The sequence below is a fragment of the Mytilus galloprovincialis genome, chromosome 6, assembly GCF_965363235.1.
Source record: "Mytilus galloprovincialis chromosome 6, xbMytGall1.hap1.1, whole genome shotgun sequence".
NCBI classification, from domain to species: domain Eukaryota; kingdom Metazoa; phylum Mollusca; class Bivalvia; order Mytilida; family Mytilidae; genus Mytilus; species Mytilus galloprovincialis.
Window position 1 is genome coordinate 4,232,089 of NC_134843.1, and position 27,214 is coordinate 4,259,302.

Here is a 27,214-nt window from a genome sequence, read left to right on the forward strand (position 1 = left end):
GAATTCACAGTACATGAAAATTAAGATAAACATCATTTAGTAGAATTATAATTGATGCAGAAGTTTCAAATTAATAATGCCCTGAATATTATAATCACTGTACTCATTATCAATCGTTGTTAGCTTTTTCAGCACAATATTTCAAAGTCAGAACAAAGTAGATTTGCTATTATGGATGTCTGTCACAGGATCACTTTTGTTAAGCTGTTCTGTTTTCCAGTAGATTTTATGTTCATTTCATATTTGATTGTTTGCATATATGATTTGGTAGTAGAAATGTAGCTTTATATGCATAAATTATATACAATGGAAAAGTGTTTTAGAAATAAATGTTATTACAAATATATAATGTTAGTAGAAACACACACACAGAAAACCAGTATATTCATTATAAAACACTTTATCAATTACTTATTTTAAAAATATTGCACCAAACTTCAACAAAAAAAGAGGACAAAGCTTAGCATATTGGTAGAAAGAAAAATGTAGTATTGTTGTTGTCTTATAACTAACGTACTCAATGTACAGGCATTTAGAGTATCAAGGTATCATGACAATTTTTGTGGGAATTGGTCAACCACAAATTAATTTTTAACAAAGTGCAATTATCCCTAGGTTTGTATGCAGACTATGGCAAAACCATGACATTAAACATCCATCAACAACAATTTTACCTCAATCAATAAAAATTGGTATTGACAAACTTAAATTAATCATTGAAAATAAACAATACTTTATGGAAGCAAATCTCTCTGAGAAAAAACAACCAAAAACCACACTTAAAGCACAATCAGTAATTTGTAAGGAGGATTCAATGTGACATATAGAGTTACACTTATCAATCAAAAATCCTTTAAATTCATGTTCTGATAATGTGTAGTATTTATGATTGGATAAATGAGACAGTAACCCAATGACAAAAATAAACAAAAGATTTCTAGTGGACAACATTCAGTCTTCAATTAACTACAGTTTTTATTCAGAAATTATTAAACCTTCCACAAATAGCATTGAATCATGTGATGATATCAGGCCTTCAGTTTTCTTTGTTGAAATCCTAAACATTGTCTTCACAGTGCGGGCACTAGATCTTGCTATATAGTGTAAACATTGTTTTCACAGTGCAGGCACTAAAGCTAGCCATATAGTGTAAACATTTGTCGTCGATTGAACATTACTAACTAGTTACTTCACAGTGCGTGCACTAGAGCTAGCCATATAGTGTAAACATTTGTCTTTGATTAAACATTACTAACTAGTTACCTCTACTTTGTATTGTTGGATAGTTTTTCTCACTTAAAGTTTCATAAATAACTAATGCCTTTGAATAAAAGCATATTCTGCATACATTGAATTCAATACTTTATATGAGTCAGTTTTATCAACAACAAAAACTAATATGTAAAACTAACCTGACATTTATTTATTAATGATTACGTTTCCCGCCATTTTTTACCTTTACAGATATATGATGCAGGAGACTTTACATTGTTGTGTTCCGAGTCTAATCGTTGTGGTGAGCGCTGGTCTGGCGGAGATTTCATTAGCGTAGATAAAGTGTTGGTCTGGAGTAGTGATGGCAAAGGCTACCTGTATAAATTACCTACAAAGTAAGTTCATTAACATTGATGAAGAAATTTGATATAAGATTTTTTATCAGTTATCAGTTTGTCAGAGTTACCTCCTCTTCCACAAATTTCACATCATGCATATTCATATTTTAAGCAATCTAGATAAGTTTTCATGTTTGAATTAGCTTATTATTGTAACATTACAGATTTTGTATATCTGAAAAACATAAAATTTTGTTATTTAAAGAATATCTGTTTAGCCTGATAAAAATCGTTCACAGATTACATGGTTTAATTATCTTTATCAAATGAGCTCATAATTCAATTGTCTTTATTCTTACTTATTGTATTTTACATTGCAAAGACTGGATTATGCTGATTTTTCCAATTTGCATATTTGAAAACTGTTTATGAGTACTTTTCAGGCTTGACAGATATTTTACTGGGGATTAATTATTATTTGTGGGATTCTAATAGTAGAAGATTTCGTGGTTAACAGCAAACTTTGAATTTAAATGACGAATTTCAAATTTCTTCTGGCTTGCATGCACATGTACACTTCGGCAAAACCAAGAAATCAAATATCAGCCAATATGTTATTTTTTCCATAATCCACGAAAATTAATTTTCCACGAAAAATAAATTAAAACCACAGTATCATGATATCAACTTAAGAGCAATGACATTTAAATGTGCTGTTATTTAAGTTATTCATTTTGCTCATAAGTTTTTCATTGAACATCAAATATATTCATAGAAATTTGTACTTTAAGTCAAATTTTTCAATATTTATGTAATATCATATTGCATTCTAGTTTACTGAAAGGAAAAGTTTTCACCAGGTAATATGTCAAGTCTGAAAATATTCTGTTTGTAGCAAGCTTGTTCATGGCAAATATTTCATAATAATAAAGTTTGTGTTTATGTTTTGTTTTTGCTGTGTAATGAATATTAAAAAGTTATTAGTTATGTTATTGTTTGCTCTTAGAATGGTAGTTAACTAATGCAAATTTGGCTAAAACAATACTTTGACCAATAATGGTTTACTTTTACAAATTGTGACTTGGATGAAGAGTTGTCTCATTGGCACTCATACCACATCTTCTTATATCTGAGTTTATCTTTCCAAGATAAATTTCAAATTGATTTAACCACTTCAAGAAAATACACATGTATGCTTTCAGTTTGATGTTGCCAGTATATTTGGTTTATAGATATAGATATAGGAAGATGTGGTGTGAGTGCCAATGAGACAACTCTCCATCCAAATAACAATTATTAATATGACCAGAAATAAATACTATTTTTGTATTTGATTGTTTGCTGTGAATGAGCTTGTTAACAGAGAAAATCTCAAGTAGAGCATTGTTTTCAGGCTTGATGTTTCAACATTGCTTTTAAATGTCTGTCTCATTTATTTCAGTGAACTTTTTTTTTTTTCACACCACTCCTATTATAGAAGTAGGGCATTATTTTTTTTGGTCTATGTATCTTTATGTTATTCAGTCTCTTTGTCCATCCTGTAACAAGGGTCAAGTTTTATTTTAAGGTAGATTAAGGTTTGGTTCATTGTAGCTTAGGATGAACTTTTGATCACATTCACTGGTAACTTAGTTCAAATGTTCATTCGGATGAAAACTTTTAAAAATATTTTCCAAATTAGGATATTGACCCAGATTTTGTCCTTCAGTCAACACAGAATTGTTATGTGTGAGGGGGCATGATGTCCTTTTGAAACTTATTCTTTTGAAGTCCCATTTATCAGTGTACTATGGACACATTCTTGTTACTCCCTCTTTTGAGATTTAAATATAATAATAAAGCAATTGTAAACTTTTCCCATGTAGTCTATAAATGAAAGTCCCTATATGTGTTATGATTTACTAAGATTATTTGAGAATTTCTTTGCCAAGTGCCTAAGATCTGCTCCTTTAATGATTTTGAATTCATAAAAAAAAAAAAAAAGAGATATTTTTAATTTTGCTGCTTATATAAAAGCTAGGCAACAATTTTGATTAATAACTGTCGTGTATGTGGTGAAATAATTTTGTGAGATTCTAACTGTATTTAGTTTTGCACTGACATAACTACATTCACATAGTTAACCTTTGTTTGAACTTTCTTTATTCCTGTTTTTGGTTTATTCTAATTTTTATTAACTGTAATTTTGATTCCGATTTTGTTTTTCATATATTTTTGTAACATATATATATATGCTAGTGGTACAATATTCCAGAATTCAGGATTTTTTCATGTCAGAGAGTATTTCAGTTTTCAAGTTGGTCCAAATCGGGGTCCAAAATTAAACTTTGTTTGATTTCATCAAAAATTGAATAATTGGGGTTCTTTGATATGCCAAATCTAACTGTGTATGTAGATTCTTAATTTTTAGTCCCGTTTTCAAATTGGTCTACATTAAATACCAAAGGGTCCAAAATTAAACTAAGTTTGATTTTAATAAAAATTGAATTCTTTGGCTTTTTTGATATGCTGAATTTAATCATGTACTTAGATTTTTGATTATGGGCCCAGTTTTCAAGTTGGTTCAAATCAGGATCCAAAATTATTATATTAAGTATATATATATTGTGCAATAGTAAGAAATTTTCAATTGCACAGTATTCAGCAATAGCAAGAAATCTTCAATTGCACAGTATTGTGCAATAGCAAAAAAATGTTCAATTGCACAGTATTGTGCAATAGCAAGAAATCTTCAATTGCACAGTATTGTGCAATAGCAAATATTTTCAATTGCACAGTATTGCGCAATAGCAAGAAATATCTAATTGCACAATATTGTGCAATAGCAAGAAATTTTCAATTGATTGGAGTTATCTTTCTTTGTCCAGAATAGTAGTTGAATCAACTTAAATCATTGTTTTATACAATGCACAATGTATATTCACTTTTACTACCAATTGATAAATTAAAACACTCTTTACCATTCAGTGATAACAAGCACTTTTTGTTACATTTTAATATTTTATGATGTATTTAAATGAGTAGTTATTGTTGCAAACTCCATTAGAAATTTGAATTGAGATCAGTTTTGAAAAAAGGGAAAGGGGGATGTGTTAATTTTTCTCATTTCAGATTTCATAAATAAAAAAAAATTTCTTCAAACATTTTTTTGAGAGGATTAATATTCAACAGCATAGTGATTGCTCAAAGACAAAAAAATTATTTTAAGTTCATTAGACCACATTCATTCTGTGTCCAAAACCTATGCTGTGTCAACTATTTAATCACAATCCAAATTTAGAGCTGAATCCAGCTTGAATGTTGTGTCCATACTTGCCCCAACCGTTCAGGGTTCAACCTATGCGGTCGTATAAAGCTGTGCCCTGCGGAGCATCTGGTTTGTCTTTGCAACAAAAATTTCAAAATTATTCATGAAGTTTTGCTGATTTTTTTTTGAATGTCAAATTTATACATTTTTTCAAGCTCCAACGTATTATTTCTTTTCTTAATGCATTAGACTCAGAATAACAGTACTATAGTTGAAAAGTTGCCACTGTCAATTGTCTATTTGACGGTCGCAAAATAACGTTTTACTGTCTCCACAACGCGTCGCCAGCAAAACTGCATTTGCGACCGACAAATTGACAACTGACAGTGGCAAATCTTCGACTACAGTACTGTTATTCTTTAAGTATGACATTTATTGGGCATCATCATTCAATCACTGCAACATATGGACAAATCACAAAATTCATGATAAAAATTCTGTCCACATTTTAGACCTAGACTCAATAATGTAAACCTATATTTGCAACAACATAACTGTTGTCCAATACTCTGCTATCAGGCTCTTGCCTTTTTTTACCCTAGCCTTATGGTCATTTGAAGAAAAACATAACCTGATATTGAAATATAGTCAGTTAACTTTTCTGCTTCTGTTTTCTTCAAAGCTTCTGGCTATTTGGAAATTATATAACTTTGAGCAAGAGATATTTTTGTAAGCCATTTATTATTGTTATTACAACCTTTTTTCTAGGTCAGTAGAGTGAGTAGCCTTCCCTTTATTCTGAATCTTTGCTTCTGCCTCATTTTTTGTCACTTGTAAATCTTACTTCATTGCAATGCATAATATATTGTTTTTCTTGTAAATTGATGAAAAGAACACTTAATTAAGTTGGTGCATGCAACACACTTGCTAGGGTAACCTTCATCAGAAACTCTCAAATCCTAAAATTTGAAAGACAAGGGTGTATAATTATTATAAAACTAGCATGATCTTGATGAAAGACATTTTCTGTTGAACATATACAATAGGGTAACTTGTCTTATAAGGATTTTGGTTGAGTAAGTGCAGCATGTCTCTACCTTATAATTACAGTAATGTTCATTCATAACATTATCAGCAATGCAGCATTTACATTGTGGAAGGACTTGATGAGTAAAGTTTCAAAATTACCTTAAAAAGGCCAATACTCAAGCAATGAAATAAGATTTTTTAATATCATTTATTTCATCAATAGATTACATGACTCACAGCTTTATTACTCATCAGACATTTCAATCAGCAAATTACAGCATCTTCAATTCTTCTACATAACTTTGCTAGTTATAACGTGAACTTCTGAGATATAATGTGTCTATATATCTTATTAATGAAGCATACAAAACATCTGTTGTATTCAATCTTTAAAAATGTTTGCCATCAATATACATGTATATATATATATACATTGAAAACAACATAAGGTTTACAAAACATATGCAAATCAATAAAAGTTTATTTTGCTGCTTGAAATTAACAAATCATAATCCATCAACCATGTGTCATCTTTTGCCCTGTTTATTCATAACATAATAATGTTTGTTTTTCAGATTGTTTTACTTTTTGGTTATATAGAGGGATTTTTAAATCAATTTAATCATCCAAATTGTATATTGCCCATCATGATCTATATGAAAAAGATATGGACTTATAGGGATTTCTGAAATATACTCCATATATCATATGTTACTCAATATTCAGTTGTTCTGTTACAGTTTTCCCAGATTTTTTATTAACAGACACTAGTTGACATCTTCTTGTCTTTTTTGTTGTTGTTGTTGTTTAGTTGCTGTCTAATTGAAGTATGCCTTGCATTGGCTGTTATTGATATTAATATTGGACTTCTTAGGTATCCGAATATGTATAAATCTTCTAAATGTTTTCTTTAAGCAACACGAGTTTGTTAGCCTTAACAATATATATTGCTAGGTCAGCTTTGACACTGCCTCAGACATTTGTATTGTAGGCATTAGGCTAATCTTTGCTTTGTATATGCAAGATATTATTATGTCTTTTAATGGTCATTTTAGCATTATATTTTTCACCTCTTTGAGCCAAAATATGACAGAAATTCAGTGAAGTCAATGCTTATAGTTGAACATTAGTATTCACTTAATGCATTTAGTAACACATTATTAGATACATTTGTGATGGCTTTTTTTTGTGTGCATAAAATAAAAAGTCTTCATGTGCTAAATTTTAAGTTGTTTTAAAATAACCCATTAAACTTATTTTTATGTGTAGGTGTTATGTTGAATATGAAAACTAATACATGTGTTAATTGTAATGTTATCTTTAATAAAGAAAGGAATTTTTTGCAATTAATAATGTATAACCCCTTACAGTACACATGTGAAGAAATTCAATTGTTTTTACTACAAGTTAAACAATTACATTTGTTTCAGTGCTGATTCTGAGAGCCAGGAGTACCATAAACATAGCTACCAGCCATCATCACCACATGCTTACTACATCCTAGATATTTACTCTGATAATGTAAGTTTGAATTAGTGAAAACCTTGAAATATAACTATTAAAAGTATAATAATCTTCAAGGTGAGTCCTGCACTTTTCCTAAAGATGTGTTTAACAGCTAGAATAGATAGACAGATTTAGTTTGAATTTTGGTGGAGTCACTTTTACCCTTCTAGAGTTATGCCCCTTTACAAATGAAAAAAATGCTGAAATATTTGTTTCTGTTCTTTAACTTTAGTTTGATTCTTCCAAATGTTATGAAATCTATGCATAATTCTAACTACCACAAAACACAGATAATGTTTCTATTTTGCTGGCAACAGTAATCTTTACTGTTCTAGAGTAATGCCCCTTTGCAAATAAGAAAATTACTGAATTTTTAGTTTAAGTTCTATAACTTAAGTTTGTCTCAACTAAATGTTATTAAACTTGTAAACAATGTTTATTGCCACAAAACACAAATCAAGTACAAATTTGGGTAGTGTCACTTTTACATTTCTTGAGTTATGTCCCTTTATAATGTTATATACAAGTAGGGGCCATATATATATATATATGTATAAATACATATCATTTACTTTTAGTCACCTGCTTGTTCACCTGCCATGACCTTCAACAAAGGAAAAGGAGATAAGGCTTCACCTCCATTACTGATCAGAGGTGACTCTGAAGGTCAGGTTACAATGTGGACTCTTCCCACCGTATCAGAGAGGCAGATGACTCTGGTCAGACAGGAGAGTTTTGATAGATTACCAGGTAATAATCATTACTGATTAGAAAATAGATATTATTAAGTAGAATTCTTGTGTTTGAATCTGAAAGAAATAACAGTTTTTCTGCACACATTATCATATTGTCAAAACAGCATTTTAAAAAATTAGTCAATTTCAGTTACTTTAAAAAAAAATAGCTATACCCACTCTTGATTCTTGATATTTTTTAAGCCTTTTCTTCATCTGTATTGTTTTGCCCATGTAATTTATACCGTAATTATTTCTTCAATTTACTCTATTTTTTTAGCTTTACCACCTAAGTGTAGTAAGAGTTTAAAAGATGTATGGAAGAGTTTATATGAAACACCTCCTGGAATTATTGATGGCTTTGTAAGTACAGTTAACTCTCGTTGTCTCGAACTCGGTTGACTCGAAATTTCGGATGAGTCGAAGTTTTCATGTGGTCCCGAACTTTGTTCCATATAAATGTATGTATTTCGACTCCTCCTAATGAGTCGAAATTGGTTGAGTCGAACTAAATTTACAGTCCCAAGGTTAACAAAAGCATTCAAAATTCATCATTTATCTCGAACTTATACAAATATGTCAAAACATGACCTCCGGGATTTACATGGATTAAAGAGTTAATCTGACAATACACGTGTAATTAAATTTCCGGTCACTGACCACTGTAAATGATTTATGACATGCTATTTCCACGAGTGTTTACCTGAGATTATCTTTTATAGAATTTTCATAAATAATTAGTGATACATTGTTAATGTTTAGGACAAAGTATTTAAAATGTTTACAAAACAATTAATCGTGATTTACACTAATGAGCTTGGGTGTGTATAAAGTGAGGATTAAGACTTCCGTTGATGATCACCTAAAAACTACTCAAATCGGCGTCTTTTATCTTGTATTTTCTATTGAAAAGAAAGAGATGAAACAAAATGAAGATAAATTTCAATTTTCTAAAATCTCTCGTATCGAGAATAAACAATTTTGTCAAATTTTAACGACCTAAATTACTCTAAGATCGATTGGAAATTACTCTCTCGGATAAAGGCCATAGGAAAAAGTTGTAACTGAAACAATTGAATAAGTTTAAATAATTTTATTATAATAATGAAAGACCCTCGATCTGATACCAGAATATCGATTGCCTTTCCAAATTCATCCGGATTTATTTTAGCTTTACCAAGTTTAGCAAGAGTTGTGTCCCTTGGTCTGTCAAACTTCCGGTTTTCGTTTGAGTCGAACTACGTGTATCTCGAAATAATTCTTTGGTCCGCCTGACTTTGAGATAACGAGAGTCGACTGTAGTTAATTTAAGGATACTAGATATAAGAAGATGTGATATAAGTGCCAATGAGACAACTCTCCATCCAAGTCACAATTTGCAAAAGTGAACCATTATAGGTCAAAGTAGGGTCTTCAACAGGGAGTCTTGGCTCACACCTAAAAGCACGCCATTAAGGACCCCAAAAATGATCAGTGTAAAACGATTCAAACAGGAAAGCCAATGGTCTAATCCATATAAAAAACAAGACGCGAGAAACACTTATGAACTACATCATATAATATATGTATGTATAAAATGACTTAACAAAGTATTACATTCTCAGAATTGTTACATTACTGCTCAATGTCTTGAAATGAATTGTTGATTGTATTAAAATAATGTGACATAAACTTGATGGAATAACTTACACTTTCTTTGTTGTGAATTTCAATTGAACACTTCAAACAAAACAGAATACTAATACTTGTATTGTACCTATTTCTTAAACCCATGCAGATATTATAGGCATATCAGAAAAAGTCAATATGGAAAAAAAAAATATTTTTAGTTTTTTTCAAGATTTGTTTATCCATTTTCTAATCATAAATAAATTCTATTTTTTCTAGACTATAAATACTATCTATCACAAATCCATATTTTGATGGATAAAAAAAAGGGACTTTCTTATTAGATTGATATCATCCCTCTTTTATAGGGAGGACAAGAGAAATAAGATTTTTAGTCAATTTTGACTAGGTACTTTACAAAATCACTGAAATAGTTAAGATCTTTTTAGCAGATTCTCTGATTAAATTCTGTGAATTTGTAAAACAAATTGTTGTTTTTAATTAAGAAATTCTTTTAAAAAAAAAGGTACAACAGTTACACTCAAGTCTGAGATTATTTTAGCCTTTTATGTTAAACTTTTCATCAAACAACTAACAAACTGGAGACAATGGCTCCGGCACATATGTATTTAAATCAAGAGCAAACTTACTTTGTTGAAGGCCGTAGGGGGACCTAGAGTTGTTAATTTCTGTGTCATTTGGTCTCTTGTGGAGAGTTGTCTCATTGGCAATCATACCACATCTTCTTTTCTATAATTACACACAATTATTACTTCAAATAACTGAGTGAAAATTCAAAATGTTAAATATGGAACTGGGAAAAAATGAAGAAATTTCAAAACTAATTATTACTTAAAAACCACAGGAAGAAAACATAATAATCTAAAACTTATCAACAAAATCAATAGTTTATTTGTATTCAGGAAAAATACATTTCTAATATCAAGTTTAACTTTGTAATCAGGGATTTAACAAAATAATTAGAAATATTTTCAGTGATTTTATTGTCGAGCCTGCAACTTTTGTTGCAGAAAGCTCGACATAGGGATAGTGATCCGGCGGCGGCGGCGGCGGTGTTAGCTCACTTCTTAAAAGCTATATATTTTAGAAGGTGGAAGACCTGGATGCTTCATATTTGTATATAGATGCCTCATGTTACGAAGTTTCCATCAGTCAAATGTCCATTGTCCTTGACCTCATTTTCATGGTTCAGTGACCACTTGAAAAAAAAGTTCAGATTTTTTGTAATGTTAAATTCTCTCTTACCGTAAGTAATAGGATAACTATATTTCGTATGTGCGTACCTTGCAAGGTCCTCATGCCCGTCAGACAGTTTTCACTTGACCTAGACCTCATTTCATGGATCAGTGAACAAGGTTAAGTTTTGGTGGTCAAGTCCATATCTCAGATACTATAAGCAATAGGTCTAGTATATTCGGTGTATGGAAGGACTGTAAGGTGTACATGTCCAACTGGTAGGTGTCATCTGACCTTGACCTCATTTTCATGGTTCAGTGGTTATAGTAAAGTTTTTGTGTTTTGGTCTGTTTTTCTCATACTTTATGCAATACGTTTACTATATTTGTTGTATGGAATGATTGTAAGGGGTACATGTCTAGCGGGCAGATGTCATGTGACCTTGACCTCATTTTCATGGTTCAGTGGTCAAAGTTAAGTTTTTGAGTTTTGGTCTTTTTATCTAATACTATATGTCATAGGTCAACTATATTTGGTGTATGGAAATATTTTATGATCTATATGTCAGTCGCGCAGGTTTTATTTGACCTTGACCTGGTTTTCACGGTTCATTGCTCAGTGTTAAGTTTTTGTGTTTTGGTCTATTTTCTTAAACTTTAAGCAATAGGCTCAACTATATTTGTCATGTTTGTTGTATGGAAGCATTGTTAGCTGTACATGTCTGCCTGGCATATGGTTCAACTGACCTTGACCTCATTTTCATGATTCATGTTAAGTTTATGTGACAGTCATAATAAAGCTTTATATTTAGGAGTATCAACATAATATCAATGATTAGTAAAGAAGGCGAGACATTTCAGTGTGTGCACTCTTGTATAACATATATCGATATGCCATCATTACAATGAATAAATGTGATAGCTTGTATTAGTTGTTAATATAACTTGCAATAAATAATGTTTGCAGCATGACCATAAAGACAAACCATTAAAGATAACTGCCACGATCTATGTTCCCTCCCAAGGTAAAGTGGCATGTGGCAGAAGTAATGGTTCTATAGTGATAGCTGTAGCCACACAAAGTATTATACTACAACTGTTGGAGGATAAGACATTGGAACATAAAGGTAAATAATTCTGTGTGAACAATTTTAAAACTGATTTCATTCTAAAGTATTTTTTATGAAAATATAACCAAGCTATATTGCTAACTTACATATGAGCATACACATCATATGACATGTTCACAAAGGTGTGAAACACACATATGCATATGAAGGCATTCAAAATACTGTGAAAGTGCTTTTATTTGTGACTATCAATGAATCTAAATGTCCAAAGAAATCAAGACATGGAAAGATGCCTATTATCATTTGTTTAATTACAGTGACAAATGACGTAGAGAATACATGGAATATTACAAAATGCACAATGAACTTCTTCAAGGGTTCTACATAAATTGGAAATAACTATATAAATAATGATTAGAAATAGATTCAGGTTTATCTGGTACAATACTTGGAAATAACCATACCAAAGAAATTGCCCTTTTGAAATAATGTGTATAAATGATTACATTATTGTGTCTGTTATAGACATTTTATAATATTTTGTTATCAATTCCTATATATATTGTATATTCATATATGACAGCAGTTAAAGTGTATTGATAATTTTTTTTTGCAGATGTTCCACTTAAAGTACTAGACGGTCATGATGGTACAGTAACAACTCTGTTATATCCTTTCAATGAAAACACTCGGTATGAACCCCAGCACCTGTTATCTGGTGGATCTGACTTCTCTGTTATACTCTGGGACATGTTTGTGGGAACCAGACTTCATACATTTACTGTTCATGGAGGGGAGATTACTCAGCTACTTGTTCCACCAATGAACTGCAATGTAAGTAATAAAGTAAACTAGAAAACAATAAAAACTTGACATTTGTTAACTGTTTTTTGAAATACTGTGGATTATTTAATATTTGTTGGGTACCAGTTTTTTTGGCTTTCGTGGCAACAGAAATCAAACATATCCTTGAAAACGCTAAATGATACCCACGAAAAATAAATGAATCTGCAGTAAAATAGTTGTGGCTTTGTTTTATGATTGTTATAATGTTTAAAGAATCTGCATCATAATAGACATAGCAATATTAACCTTAGACTGCTGCATTCATTTCTATTGTATTTCCAGTATTTTCCTCTGACTTTCACTGCGCCAATGTTAGTTCCATGTACAAGTATATTTATATGACAAGTTCATTGTTATAGCTTTCATCAATAAAAAATAAAAAATCTTGACAATCTTAAAGTTTGGATCTATGGATGTCAGTGATCATTTGAAAGGCGCAATGATAAACATCGCAAATCCTGTTTCATGTCATCCATTTCGAACAAGGTCTGGGGAATCCCCTTGGTTCTCGCTTTAAAAGTCTTCTGTTCGCAGTTTTGCTAGAATGTTTCTATTTCCATCTATTATATCTTCGGTTCTCTTCCAAATCCTTTAAATCGGGCACTGCTGTTAAATCGTTATCAATGAAATACTTCTGAACGTGTTGGCCATTACTCCAAATAATATCTGCCATTTTGTCATCAAAAATTTTTACTTTTGGTTTTATCGCTTAAACCTGATCAACCTGATCAAATCTGTCAAGAGACACTCCAAAGAACGCAGATTTTTAACCAATCAGAATCCATACAAGTCGAAACTGCCTCAATCTCATGAATACTGACTCCGCCTATTCCATGGTAACTGTGTAAACAAACGAGTTACGAAAATAACTATAGTCGCGTGTAGCAGTAGCGGACTGCTTTATGGGAACGACAATAGTTGTGTGTAGCAGTCAAAGGGTTAAAAAAGACCAGACTACTAAGACATGGCAGCAGTATAATTTGGGTTTCATAATTTTACAATCTTTTTATACGACCGCAAAAATTGAAAATTTTTTGGTCGTATATTGGTATGATGTTGGCGTCGTCGTCCGAATACTTTTAGTTTTCGCACTCTAACTTTGGTAAAAGTGAATAGAAATCTATGAAATTTTAACACAAGGTTTATGACCACAAAAGGAAGGTTGGGATTGATTTTGGGAGTTTTGGTCCCAACATTTTAGGAATTAGGGGCCAAAAAGGGCCCAAATAATCATTTTCTTGGTTTTCGCACTATAACTTTAGTTTAAGTAAATAGAAATCTATGAAATTTTGACACAAGGTTTATGACCACAAAAGGAAGGTTGGGATTGATTTTGGGAGTTTTGGTTCCAACAGTTTAGGAATTAGGGGCCAAAAAAGGGCCCAAATAAGCATTTTTCTTGGTTTTCGCACAATAACTTTAGTATGAGTAAATAGAAATCAATGAAATTTAAACACAAGGTTTATGACCACAAAAGGAAGGTTGAGATTGATTTTGGGAGTTGAGGTCCCAACAGTTTAGGAATTAAGGGCCAAAAAGGGGCCCAAATAAGCATTATTCTTGGTTTTCGCACCATAACTTTAGTATAAGTAAATAGAAATCTATGAAATTTAAACACAAGGTTTATAACCATAAAAAGAAGGTTGGCTTTGATTTTGGGAGTTTTGGTCCCAACAGTTTAGGAATAAGGGGTCCAAAGGGTCCAAAATTGAACTTTGTTTGATTTCATCAAAAATTGAATAATTGGGGTTCTTTGATATGCGGAATCTAACTGTGTATGTAGATTCTTAATTTTTGGTCCCGTTTTCAAATTGGTCTACATTAAGGTCCAAAGGGTCCAAAATTAAACTTAGTTTGATTTTAACAAAAATTGAATCCTTGGGGTTCTTTGATATACTGAATCTAAAAATGTACTTAGATTTTTGATTATTGGCCCAGTTTTCAAGTTGGTCCAAATCGGGGTCCAAAATTAAACTTTGTTTGATTTCATCAAAAATTGAATAATTGGGGTTCTTTGATATGCCAAATCTAACTGTGTATGTAGATTCTTAATTTTTGGTCCCGTTTTCAAATTGGTCTACATTAAAGTCCAAAGGGTCCAATATTAAACTAAGTTTGATTTTAACAAAAATTGAATTCTTGGGCTTTTTTGTTATGCTGAATCTAAACATGTACTTAGATTTTTGATTATGGGCCCAGTTTTCAAGTTAGTTCAAATCAGGATCCAAAATTATTATATAAAGTATTGTGCAATAGCAAGAAATTTTCAATTGCACAGTATTCAGCAATAGCAAGAAATCTTCAGTTGCACAGTATTGTGCAATAGCAAGAAATTTTCAATTGCCACTATTGCGCAATAGCAAGAAATCTTCAATTGCACAGTATTGTGCAATAGCAAATATTTTCAATTGCACAGTATTGCACAATAGCATGAAATATCTAATTGCACAATATTGTGCAATAGCAAGAAATTTTCAATTGGAGTTATCTTTCTTTGTCCAGAATAGTAGTTGAATCAACTTAAATCATTGTTTTATACAATATACAATGTATATTCACTTTTACTACCAACAGATAAATTAAAACAATCTTTACCATTCAGTGATAACAAGCACTTTATTTTACATTTTAATATTTTATGATGTATTTAAATGAGTAGTTATTGTTGCAAACTCCATTAGAAATTTGAATTGAGATCAGTTTTAGAAAAATGGAAAGGGGGATGTGAAAAAAAAAATGGGGGATGGGGGGGGGGGGGGGGGGTTAAATTTTTCTTATTTCAGATTTCATAAATAAAAAGAAAATTTCTTCAAACATTTTTTCAACAGCATAGTGAATTGCTCAAAGGCAAAAAAAATATTTAAAGTTCATTAGACCACATTCATTCTGTGTCAGAAACCTATGCTGTGTCAACTATTTAATCACAATCCAAATTTAGATCTGAATCCAGCTTGAATGTTGTGTCCATACTTGCCCCAACTGTTCAGGGTTCAACCTCTGCGGTCGTATAAAGCTGCGCCCTGCGGAGCATCTGGTTAAAACAGTTTAAAGTATCAACAATTCTTATAACATAAACATTGGATATGAAGAGTCATTTCTATTAGTGATTTGTGAAACACTTACTCATTACAATGGGTTAAGAGCTCTACAGAGCCCATGTTTACTGTGTTAAATTGTACATATCATTGACAGAGTACTTTGAGAAAATATACATATGAAATATTATTCCTCTGTTGGTGTCTGTCATGTAAGTCATTGTATCATGTTATTTCAAAATCATCTTTGATGGGAACTATTTTTTTAAATGTTAAGAAGGGCTAGTTCGTAATTCTGATTTAACTTAAATATTTACCTGATTTCCTTTCAGCAAAGAATTTTAACATCAATCTGTTCAGTTGGAAGTGACCACACAGTAGCTTTGTTAAGTTTGAAAGAGAGGAAGTGCATTATGTTAGCAGGGCGCCATCTGTTTCCTGTTCAGACAATAAAATGGAGACCTCTTGATGATTTCATGGTTGTGAGCTGTTCAGATGGAACTGTTTACGTTTGGCAGATGGAAACTGGTATAATATTTTTTATTAACGTATGAAAAGAAAGATCTTGTATTAAGTTTTTTTGTTGTTTTTTTTTTGTGTTTGTTTTTTTTGTCAAATATATAATGACAACCAATAAGCCTAGGTATTAGTGTTTGTATTTTGTAAGTATAGGAGGCTAATAATGGCTCTTTTCGCTTCAAATTTTATCAATTTGACAAATTGTTAGAAATGGAGGTTAAAATTAGATTACAAAAACACACACACATAAAACTTGAAATCTATGTCCAAGATGCTTTTTATATATGTCAAAAATTGTGTTATGTCAATCAGAAAAAAAAAATGATACTAACATGTACAACTTCTATTTTGTAGGCCATTTAGACCGAGTAGTCCATGGCATAATATAATACCTTGTACAACTTCTATTTTGTAGGCCATTTAGAAAGAGTAGTCCATGGTTTTATATAATACCTTGTACAACTTCTATTTTGTAGGCCATTTAGACAGAGTAGTCCATGGTTTTATATAATACCATGTACAACTTTTATTTTGTAGGCCATTTAGACAGAGTAGTCCATGGTATTATATAATACCTTGTACAACTTCTATTTTGTAGGCCATTTAGAAAGAGTAGTCCATGGTTTTATATAATACCATGTACAATTTCTATTTTGTAGGCCATTTAGACAGAGTAGTCCATGGTTTTATATAATACCATGTACAACTTCTATTTTGTAGGCCATTTAGACAGAGTAGTCCATGGTTTTATATAATACCATGTACAACTTCTATTTTGTAGGCCATTTAGACAGAGTAGTCCATGGTATTATATAATACCATGTACAACTTCTATTTTGTAGGCCATTTAGACAGAGTAGTCCATGGTATTATATAATACCATGTACAACTTTATATTTTGTAGGCCATTTAGACTGAGTAGTCCATGGTATTATATAATAACATGTACCACTTTATATTTTGTAGGCCATTTAGACTGAGTAGTCCATGGTATTATATAATACCATGTACCACTTCTATTTTGTAGGCCATTTAGACTGAGTAGTCCATGGTTTTATATAATAACATGTACCACTTCTATTTTGTAGGCCATTTAGACAGAGTAGTCCATGGTATTATATAATAACATGTACCACTTTATATTTTGTAGGCCATTTAGACCGAGTAGTCCATAGTATTATATAATACCTTGTACAACTTCTATTTTGTAGGCCATTTAGACCGAGTAGTCCATGGTATTATATAATAACATGTACCACTTTATATTTTGTAGGCCATTTAGACAGAGTAGTCCATGGTTTTATATAATAACATGTACAATTTCTATTTTGTAGGCCATTTAGACCGAGTAGTCCATGGTATTATATAATACCATGTACAACTTCTATTTTGTAGGCCATTTAGACAGAGTAGTCCATGGTATTATATAAGACCATGTACAACTTTATATTTTGTAGGCCATTTAGACTGAGTAGTCCATGGTTTTATATAATAACATGTACAATTTCTATTTTGTAGGCCATTTAGACAGAGTAGTCCATGGTATTATATAATACCATGTACAACTTCTATTTTGTAGGCCATTTAGACAGAGTAGTCCATGGTATTATATAAGACCATGTACCACTTTATATTTTGTAGGCCATTTAGACTGAGTAGTCCATGGTTTTATATAATAACATGTACAATTTCTATTTTGTAGGCCATTTAGACAGAGTAGTCCATGGTATTATATAATACCATGTACAACTTCTATTTTGTAGGCCATTTAGACAGAGTAGTCCATGGTATTATATAAGACCATGTACAACTTTATATTTTGTAGGCCATTTAGACTGAGTAGTCCATGGTATTATATAATAACATGTACCACTTTATATTTTGTAGGCCATTTAGACTGAGTAGTCCATGGTATTATATAATACCATGTACAACTTTATATTTTATTATATAATACCATGTACAACTTCTATTTTGTAGGCCATTTAGACAGAGTAGTCCATGGTATTATATAATACCATGTACAACTTTATATTTTGTAGGCCATTTAGACAGAGTAATCCATGGTATTATATAATACCATGTACAACTTTATATTTTGTAGGCCATTTAGACTGAGTAGTCCATGGTATTATATAATAACATGTACAACTTTATATTTTGTAGGCCATTTAGACCGAGTAGTCCATGGTATTATATAATAACATGTACAACTTTATATTTTGTAGGCCATTTAGACCGAGTAGTCCATGGTATTATATAATACCATGTACAACTTTATATTTTGTAGGCCATTTAGACTGAGTAGTCCATGGTATTATATAATAACATGTACCACTTCTATTTTGTAGGCCATTTAGACAGAGTAGTCCATGGTATTATATAATAACATGTACCACTTCTATTTTGTAGGCCATTTAGACAGAGTAGTCCATGGTATTATATAATAACATGTACAACTTCTATTTTGTAGGCCATTTAGACAGAGTAGTCCATGGTATAATATAATACCTTGTACAACTTCTATTTTGTAGGCCATTTAGACAGAGTAGTCCATGGTTTTATATAATAACATGTACCACTTTATATTTTGTAGGCCATTTAGACTGAGTAGTCCATGGTTTTATATAATAACATGTACCACTTCTATTTTGTAGGCCATTTAGACAGAGTAGTCCATGGTATTATATAATACCATGTACAACTTTATATTTTGTAGGCCATTTAGACCGAGTAGTCCATGGTATTATATAATAACATGTACCACTTCTATTTTGTAGGCCATTTAGACAGAGTAGTCCATGGTATTATATAATAACATGTACCACTTTATATTTTGTAGGCCATTTAGACAGAGTAGTCCATGGTATTATATAATAACATGTACCACTTCTATTTTGTAGGCCATTTAGACTGAGTAGTCCATGGTATTATATAATAACATGTACAACTTTATATTTTGTAGGCCATTTAGACAGAGTAGTCCATGGTATTATATAATAACATGTACCACTTTATATTTTGTAGGCCATTTAGACCGAGTAGTCCATAGTATTATATAATACCTTGTACAAGTCCATGGTATTATATAATAACATGTACCACTTTATATTTTGTAGGCCATTTAGACCGAGTAGTCCATAGTATTATATAATACCTTGTACAACTTCTATTTTGTAGGCCATTTAGACCGAGTAGTCCATGGTATTATATAATAACATGTACCACTTCTATTTTGTAGGCCATTTAGACTGAGTAGTCCATGGTATTATATAATAACATGTACCACTTTATATTTTGTAGGCCATTTAGACTGAGTAGTCCATGGTTTTATATAATAACATGTACAATTTCTATTTTGTAGGCCATTTAGACAGAGTAGTCCATGGTATTATATAATACCATGTACAACTTCTATTTTGTAGGCCATTTAGACAGAGTAGTCCATGGTATTATATAATACCATGTACAACTTTATATTTTGTAGGCCATTTAGACTGAGTAGTCCATGGTATTATATAATAACATGTACCACTTTATATTTTGTAGGCCATTTAGACTGAGTAGTCCATGGTATTATATAATACCATGTACAACTTCTATTTTGTAGGCCATTTAGACAGAGTAGTCCATGGTATTATATAATACCATGTACAACTTTATATTTTGTAGGCCATTTAGACCGAGTAATCCATGGTATTATATAATACCATGTACAACTTTATATTTTGTAGGCCATTTAGACTGAGTAGTCCATGGTATTATATAATAACATGTACAACTTTATATTTTGTAGGCCATTTAGACCGAGTAGTCCATGGTATTATATAATAACATGTACAACTTTATATTTTGTAGGCCATTTAGACCGAGTAGTCCATGGTATTATATAATACCATGTACAACTTTATATTTTGTAGGCCATTTAGACTGAGTAGTCCATGGTATTATATAATAACATGTACCACTTCTATTTTGTAGGCCATTTAGACAGAGTAGTCCATGGTATTATATAATAACATGTACCACTTCTATTTTGTAGGCCATTTTGACAGAGTAGTCCATGGTATTATATAATAACATGTACAACTTCTATTTTGTAGGCCATTTAGACAGAGTAGTCCATGGTATTATATAATACCTTGTACAACTTCTATTTTGTAGGCCATTTAGACCGAGTAGTCCATGGTATTATATAATACCATGTACAACTTTATATTTTGTAGGCCATTTAGACTGAGTAGTCCATGGTATTATATAATAACATGTACCACTTCTATTTTGTAGGCCATTTAGACAGAGTAGTCCATGGTATTATATAATAACATGTACCACTTTATATTTTGTAGGCCATTTAGACCGAGTAGTCCATGGTATTATATAATAACATGTACCACTTTATATTTTGTAGGCCATTTAGACTGAGTAGTCCATGGTATTATATAATAACATGTACAACTTTATATTTTGTAGGCCATTTAGACTGAGTAGTCCATGGTATTATATAATAACATGTACCACTTTATATTTTGTAGGCCATTTAGACCGAGTAGTCCATGGTATAACTGCTGAGGATATACTGAGTAACTGTGATGAGAATGCAATGCCTATGGATGGACTTGTTAATCCTAACATAACATTATCACAAGCCTTGAAACGTAGAAATCTAGCTACGTTTAAAAATCTGGCTCAGCAGAAACTACAGACTCCTGGAAGTATTATACAGAACCAGCGACCTGACCAGGTTGTCAAACCTCAGAATTATGCCATGTATATACAAGGTGTTAGGACTAACGTTAGAGACCCTGATGCTCATATTATCTACTTTGATACAGAAGCATTGATTGGTAGGTAGTTAGTGTAGTTCTTATTATTGCAAAAGTACTTTCACTGTTTGAATTTGATTTTAATGGGTTGCAGGCAAACATTGATTTGTGGATTTCAAAATTGTGATTTTAGAAAGGTAGAACTGTCTATCAAGAGTTATTGGACTTGAACCATAAATTTAAGGCAATTTTTATATGACTATGGATATCTCCTTGAAGTTTTTCTCCATGTGCATTTTTTTTTTACTTGAATGCCTTTCACAACATTTCATTAATGATTGCAATTTTCATATGCATACAACAGGGTGTATCTTGTGTCCCAGGCTTTATCTGCCTTAATGCTCATTATACTTTCCTGATACAGATCTAGATTAATGTAATTACGGTATTTATAGCTATGGAGTTAAAAAAAAAACCGATACATACATATTTTGTTTTGAATTTTAGTACAACTATTAACTGATGAGTATGCTATGATGTCACCTGGAGAGTTAGAAGCCAAGGGATTTATTTTACCTTCCTATGAAATACCTGGATCAGAATTCTCAGATGCCCAAGCTAAAATATTAGGTAAAAATGTTAATTATATGGCAAAATTATAAATTGATAACAAAGTTAGTTATGCTTCTAACAGATTTTCATTACTTTTGCTTTGGTTTTTGATTAACTGCCTAAAGCGCTTACAGTATTTTGATTATTTAATTTTAGTACAAGTTAAATATTAGGTAACAATATTAATTATAATGCACAATTTAATAATCACAAATAATGTCTTAAAAATGCTGTTCCTTTTTATTAAATAAGCTACATTAGTATTTAATAAAGTCTAGGATTAATGAATGATTGTATATGGTGGACAATCTGCCAATGACAATTGTAATCTTCAATATTTGGCCAGGTTTTAATTTCCCTGATTTCAATGCGTAACGTTTTCATGAGGTGTTAAATTTGTTAACCAAGCAATTAATATGCCCAACATATCAATTAATTGATTTGGTTAAACTTTCATCACAGCAGATACTTTATTGATGGCAAAATATATGAAAATAACCCCTATGATTTAATTTACTCTGTTTACAGTATTAAAGAGAAGTCCATCTATTATAGACTAGACTGACAAACTAAAGCTGCATTCATATGTGTTAACTCACAATATCACATTGTATTAAATTAATACAATATTGATACTATTAATATGGTGTGAGTGAGGATGGAATTGCAACCTAAAATACTGTCTTGAATTAAAATGCAATAAATCTGTTGCCGAACTTGATAAGTGCAGAAAAGCTGAATTAAACCTGATAAGTCTGTTACCATTCTACACTGTGAAATATCTTTAGGTATTTAGTTTGGCTTCTAGTAGGTTTTGAAAAATTAGTTGATTGTAAATTTTATAGGTATTATTCATTTGGTTTATTCATATTGATTATAAAATATGATGTTTAGTTCAAAGATTGATTGCTAATCAGATGATTGAAGTCTTTGATAATAAATGTGTTAATTTTACCGATAGGTATGCTAACAAAGATTAAAGATAAAGCTGATTCATTTGGTCAGAAGATCCAGTCCAAGGCTGAAGGAGCTGGTTTCTCACCTGTACACAGTGATGTCCAAGCCTCACCTGTCAAAGGTAGAAAGAAGGAGAAACGTGTGGTGGTCACTGATGTCAATAACCTAACATTAGAGATAGCTAGACTGTTTATGTCTAGTCTTCATGCTTGGGGACTAGACCCAGATCTTGATAAACTTTGTATGAACAAATTAGGGCTGATTAAGCCAAAAGTCCCATTATCTTTTGGTCTCATATCTAGAAATGGACATATGTGTTTAATGCTTCCTGCATGGCATAGACGTCTTTTACAGGAAGTGAAATCAAGTGATTCAGAAATCAAGTTACCGCAGGCCACCTCAGACAAACCTACATTATTGTCACAGATTGAGACTACGTCAGGAATGTATTCTGATAGTGATCAGGAAGGTGAAGGTTCACCAGGTTCAAAATCTAAAATAAAAAGATCCACAGCTGAAACACTACAGGAAGAGTTACAGGCCTTTTCTACAAAGTCAAGATGGCAGATATCTAGTGGTGTTACTACACAACATTTGCTGAGTGTAATATCTACTGCTAATACATTAATGAGTATGACAAACTCTGCTTTTATCAATAGGAGATTGAAATCATCAAGACCCAGGTAGGCCATAAATGTAACGGAAACTGGTTACTGGTTGTTTGAAAATAAGTATCATTCAAGTGCAATATTTAAGGAATGACTGTAATAGTTTTTCTGTCTATGAAGAAATAACATAAAAAATTTGGTGCACACTGAATAACGCGCGTAGTGGGTTATTTAACAGTGTGCACCACATTTTTTATGTTATTTCGAATAGACAGAAAAAATATTACAGTCATTTCTTATAATTTAATTCTAAATTCCATTTTAAACCATAGAAAACCATGAAAAAACGTTGATGACGTCACGGTCACATGACTAAATTATGTCTATGGTGTAATAACAAAATAATGTCAGCCAATCAGAAGACGCGTTACATCCAAAATTAAATTATTGATTTTTGTTTACAACAAATTTCTCTTTTTCAAAATTTATGAATCTAAGTTGAAATAACATAAATAAAGGTGTTTTTAAATGGTTAATTTTTATTAAATTTTTTTTATAGCTTTTAAACATTGGAAGAGTTCTGGTAAATCACCTTATACAATGTATCAAGATATTGCCCATCTGTTTTATTGTTACTTATTTCTTTGGTTATCTATGATTTTTATGCAGTTAAGCTGCATTATGCGAGCACCCTAGATTTGTGTTCTACCCAATAAATCCTGAAATACTTGCCATTGTTATTATCTAGCTTGTTACTATGTTATATATAACTAATTGAATACTTTTTTAATACTTTTTATTCTGGATTACAAAAAAAATGACCAGAAAAACCTTAAATGATCGTCGATTTATCCAAAAGTTTTAAAGTTACACATAGGAAGTAGTGCTTATTAAAAATCCTTGTGTAGTTCATTATGACTCGTGCTTTTAGCTAAGATGTCAAAGAACAATTGTATGAAATATTTAATCGCCGAAAATCTCTTAAGACAAGCAGTTTAGATTTCCCAAATGACAAAAGTCGTAGGAATATTGTTTGTCATCAATACGTAGTACAACTACGTCAGTAGTCTATTATATAATTCAACTGTTCATGCTGTTGGCGGCAATTTCAAATTAGAAAAAGAAATTTTCGTAGCTTTTCAATTTGGAGGCAGGTGTGCAAATTAGCGGTGGTCCGAGACCTTCCACTTTTGCAAGCGGAATTTCGACTAGGATAGTTGGTTTCTAGCTACGCCCGACGTAGTCGCCTTACATTTGAAAGAAAATAAGAAATTACTTTCCAAACCTTTTCGGCACCATGTTCACCAAAGTCTCCAATTAAACGAGCTAAAAACTTATTTTTATCATTGTTATTCGTGACGGCGATGTTCATTTTGTTCAACCGCTAGCTTTGTACAGAAAATCGCCGACAAATATTGTATAAATTCGAGTAAAATCGTATCTGATTGACAAAAACAACATTGTAAACACATAACAATGGCGGCCGTGAAGACAAAATTTTACAAAATCGGATCCGATTCCGGAAGCGGATAAGGATAATTCCGGGTTTTACGATCATTTACAAAATAAATCCAAGCAGGTGAAAAAATACATCTATGCATGGTAAATGAATATAAACACTAGTATTGTAAACCAAAAGATATATGTAAAAGAAAGAAAAAGCTAAAAAATATTTTATTCAGAAACTAAAAATTACTTTTTGATAAATTTTAATTTAAAATGATCCAATACAACGTGACAGCTGGGAACAGTATATCTAACAATATACATGTTCATGGTCACAGTCTAAATTTTCTTTATAAATGATAAATGATGATAATGCATGTGAGATGCTTTTAAAGTGTAAACATATTACTGCAATTTCGAGGGGTTATTTGTTTTTTCTCAATTTTGAAGGGTCAATTAAAGTAGCTGAAAGTTTCATTCTTTATTTTCACAAATAATGCAACTATATTATATATACCTTAATGTAAGTAAATCATATGATATATAGGTGGCATTCTTTGGGCCACTCTACCCCCTCCTGTTTGATAACTTGGAAACGGTCGAGCTCCCCACCCCTAAACCATATGAGGGGCAGATCCAGGATTTTAGGTTAGGAGGGGCGCAAACTTCGCCGAGCTGTTCTCAGCTTATTAAAAAAAAATTGAGGTAAAATTATCGGAATTTTCTTTATTAAGCTGAGAACAACCCATGCTTGCAAATTTAAGGGGGGTGCAAGCCCGCAACCCCCCCTGTCCGAATCCGCCCCTGCATATATTCAAGTATAGGACAATATAATAAATAAAAAATGAAATATAGGGGGAGTCCCTGGAGATACCCCACCCCCTCCTGTTTGAGAACTTGGAAACGGTCGAGATCCACACCCCTTAACCATATATATTCATGTTTGTGACAATATGAAAAATCAAATGAAATATAGGAAGAGTCGCTAGGGGTCACCCCACCCCTCCTGTTTTAGAATTTAAAAATGGTCGAGATCCCCATCCCTAAACCATATATATTCATGTATGGGACAATATAACAAATCAGATGAAAGATAGGGGGAGTCCCTGAGATCACTGTTCACCCTCCTGTTTGAGAACTTGGAAATGGTCAAGATCCTTACCCCTAAACCATATATATTACTCATGTATGGGACAATATAACAAATCAAATGAAATATAAGGGAAGTCCCTTGGGTCACCCTACCCTTCCTGTTTGAGAACTTGGAAACCAATGAGATCCCCACCCCTAAACCATATATATTCATGTATGGGACAATATAACAAATAAAATGAAATGTAGGGGAAGTCCCTAGGGTCACCCTACCCCCAGTGGCGGATCAAGAAATTTTCATAAGTGGGGCCCACTGACTGACCTAAGAGGGGCCCGCTCCAGTCACGCTTCAGTGATTCCCTATATAAGCCCCCTGCCCCCTAAATCCTCTGCCTACCCCTACCTGTTTGAGAACTTGAAAACCGTTGAGATCCCCATCCCTAAATTATATATATTCATATGTATGGGACAAAATAACAAATCATTTACATTTACTATGGGCAAGTCAGTCAGACCTCATCTTTGATCCCTGTTGTAGTGAACATTTGTCTGATTCGTGTCTCATAACTTTTGTACTATAGAACACAAACTCAGTTTTCTTTCCAGGGAAACCAGTCCATTCATACTATTACATGTTCATACTACGTCAAATTGAACTTCTAGCAGTCAAATAAAACCAAGTTTAACTACCAAGTAGAACAACTGCAATCATTGGGAACTTGTACCACTGCAGATTCACCATAAAAAATATACATTGATATATGCATTGCTTTTGAAACCTTGATAACATATAAACTATTTGCCTTAATAAATACATCATTAGATAAACATGAATGTACTATACATGAATGTTTAATGTTGAGGCAACATTGCCACAGTTTTCATAATTACGGTTGTCTTGGTTTTTGGTTAACTGCCTTCAGCGCTTACAGCGCTTTGATTTAATAAATCATCTACTTGACTGCCAATATTTTAAAGAATAACATTGTTTTTAATCATTTATGATTTCTTTGGCTGCTTGCAACTGGCTGTAATCTTATATTTCTTTTTCAGACGCAGGTCTAGTAAGAGTTTTGCTGCCCCTCAACCACCACATTTAGTAGAGGGTGGGGACAGTTCTGAAGGGGGGAGTGAGGATGAGACTGATGGACAGATGTTACACCAGGCACAGATAAAACAAGGGTGGAGTCTGCTGGCTGCTTTACATTGTGTTCTCCTACCAGAAATGGTTGGCTCTGAAAATATAAAATCACCTCAGCTGGAGATGTTGGCTCGCAGATGGCAGGACAGATGTCTTGAGGTAAGTTTAGATTGATGACAAGAAGAAATAAACTACATGTATTAAATAAATAGGTACTGTTAACCAACTTAAATTTGTGATTATTTTATT

General features: G+C 31.9%; 1 protein-coding gene across 4 annotated transcripts in view; it reads left to right on the forward strand.

Annotated features, from left to right (window-relative positions):
* LOC143078746 (WD repeat-containing protein 7-like) overlaps nucleotides 1-27,214 on the forward strand; it is a 66,029-nt gene that overhangs the window by 23,107 nt on the left and 15,708 nt on the right. For 2 of the 4 annotated variants that reach the window (XM_076253691.1, XM_076253692.1), the window contains exons 8-19: nucleotides 1,465-1,610; nucleotides 2,387-2,413; nucleotides 7,260-7,350; nucleotides 7,914-8,085; nucleotides 8,350-8,432; nucleotides 11,841-12,000; nucleotides 12,560-12,777; nucleotides 16,157-16,352; nucleotides 20,879-21,190; nucleotides 21,617-21,739; nucleotides 22,683-23,361; nucleotides 26,878-27,124. In XM_076253691.1, coding sequence (XP_076109806.1) covers nucleotides 1,465-1,610; nucleotides 2,387-2,413; nucleotides 7,260-7,350; nucleotides 7,914-8,085; nucleotides 8,350-8,432; nucleotides 11,841-12,000; nucleotides 12,560-12,777; nucleotides 16,157-16,352; nucleotides 20,879-21,190; nucleotides 21,617-21,739; nucleotides 22,683-23,361; nucleotides 26,878-27,124 — 2,454 coding nt within the window. The remainder of the gene's footprint in view (nucleotides 1-1,464; nucleotides 1,611-2,386; nucleotides 2,414-7,259; nucleotides 7,351-7,913; nucleotides 8,086-8,349; nucleotides 8,433-11,840; nucleotides 12,001-12,559; nucleotides 12,778-16,156; nucleotides 16,353-20,878; nucleotides 21,191-21,616; nucleotides 21,740-22,682; nucleotides 23,362-26,877; nucleotides 27,125-27,214) is intronic. The other 2 variants (XM_076253693.1, XM_076253694.1) reach the window with 1 other exon arrangement.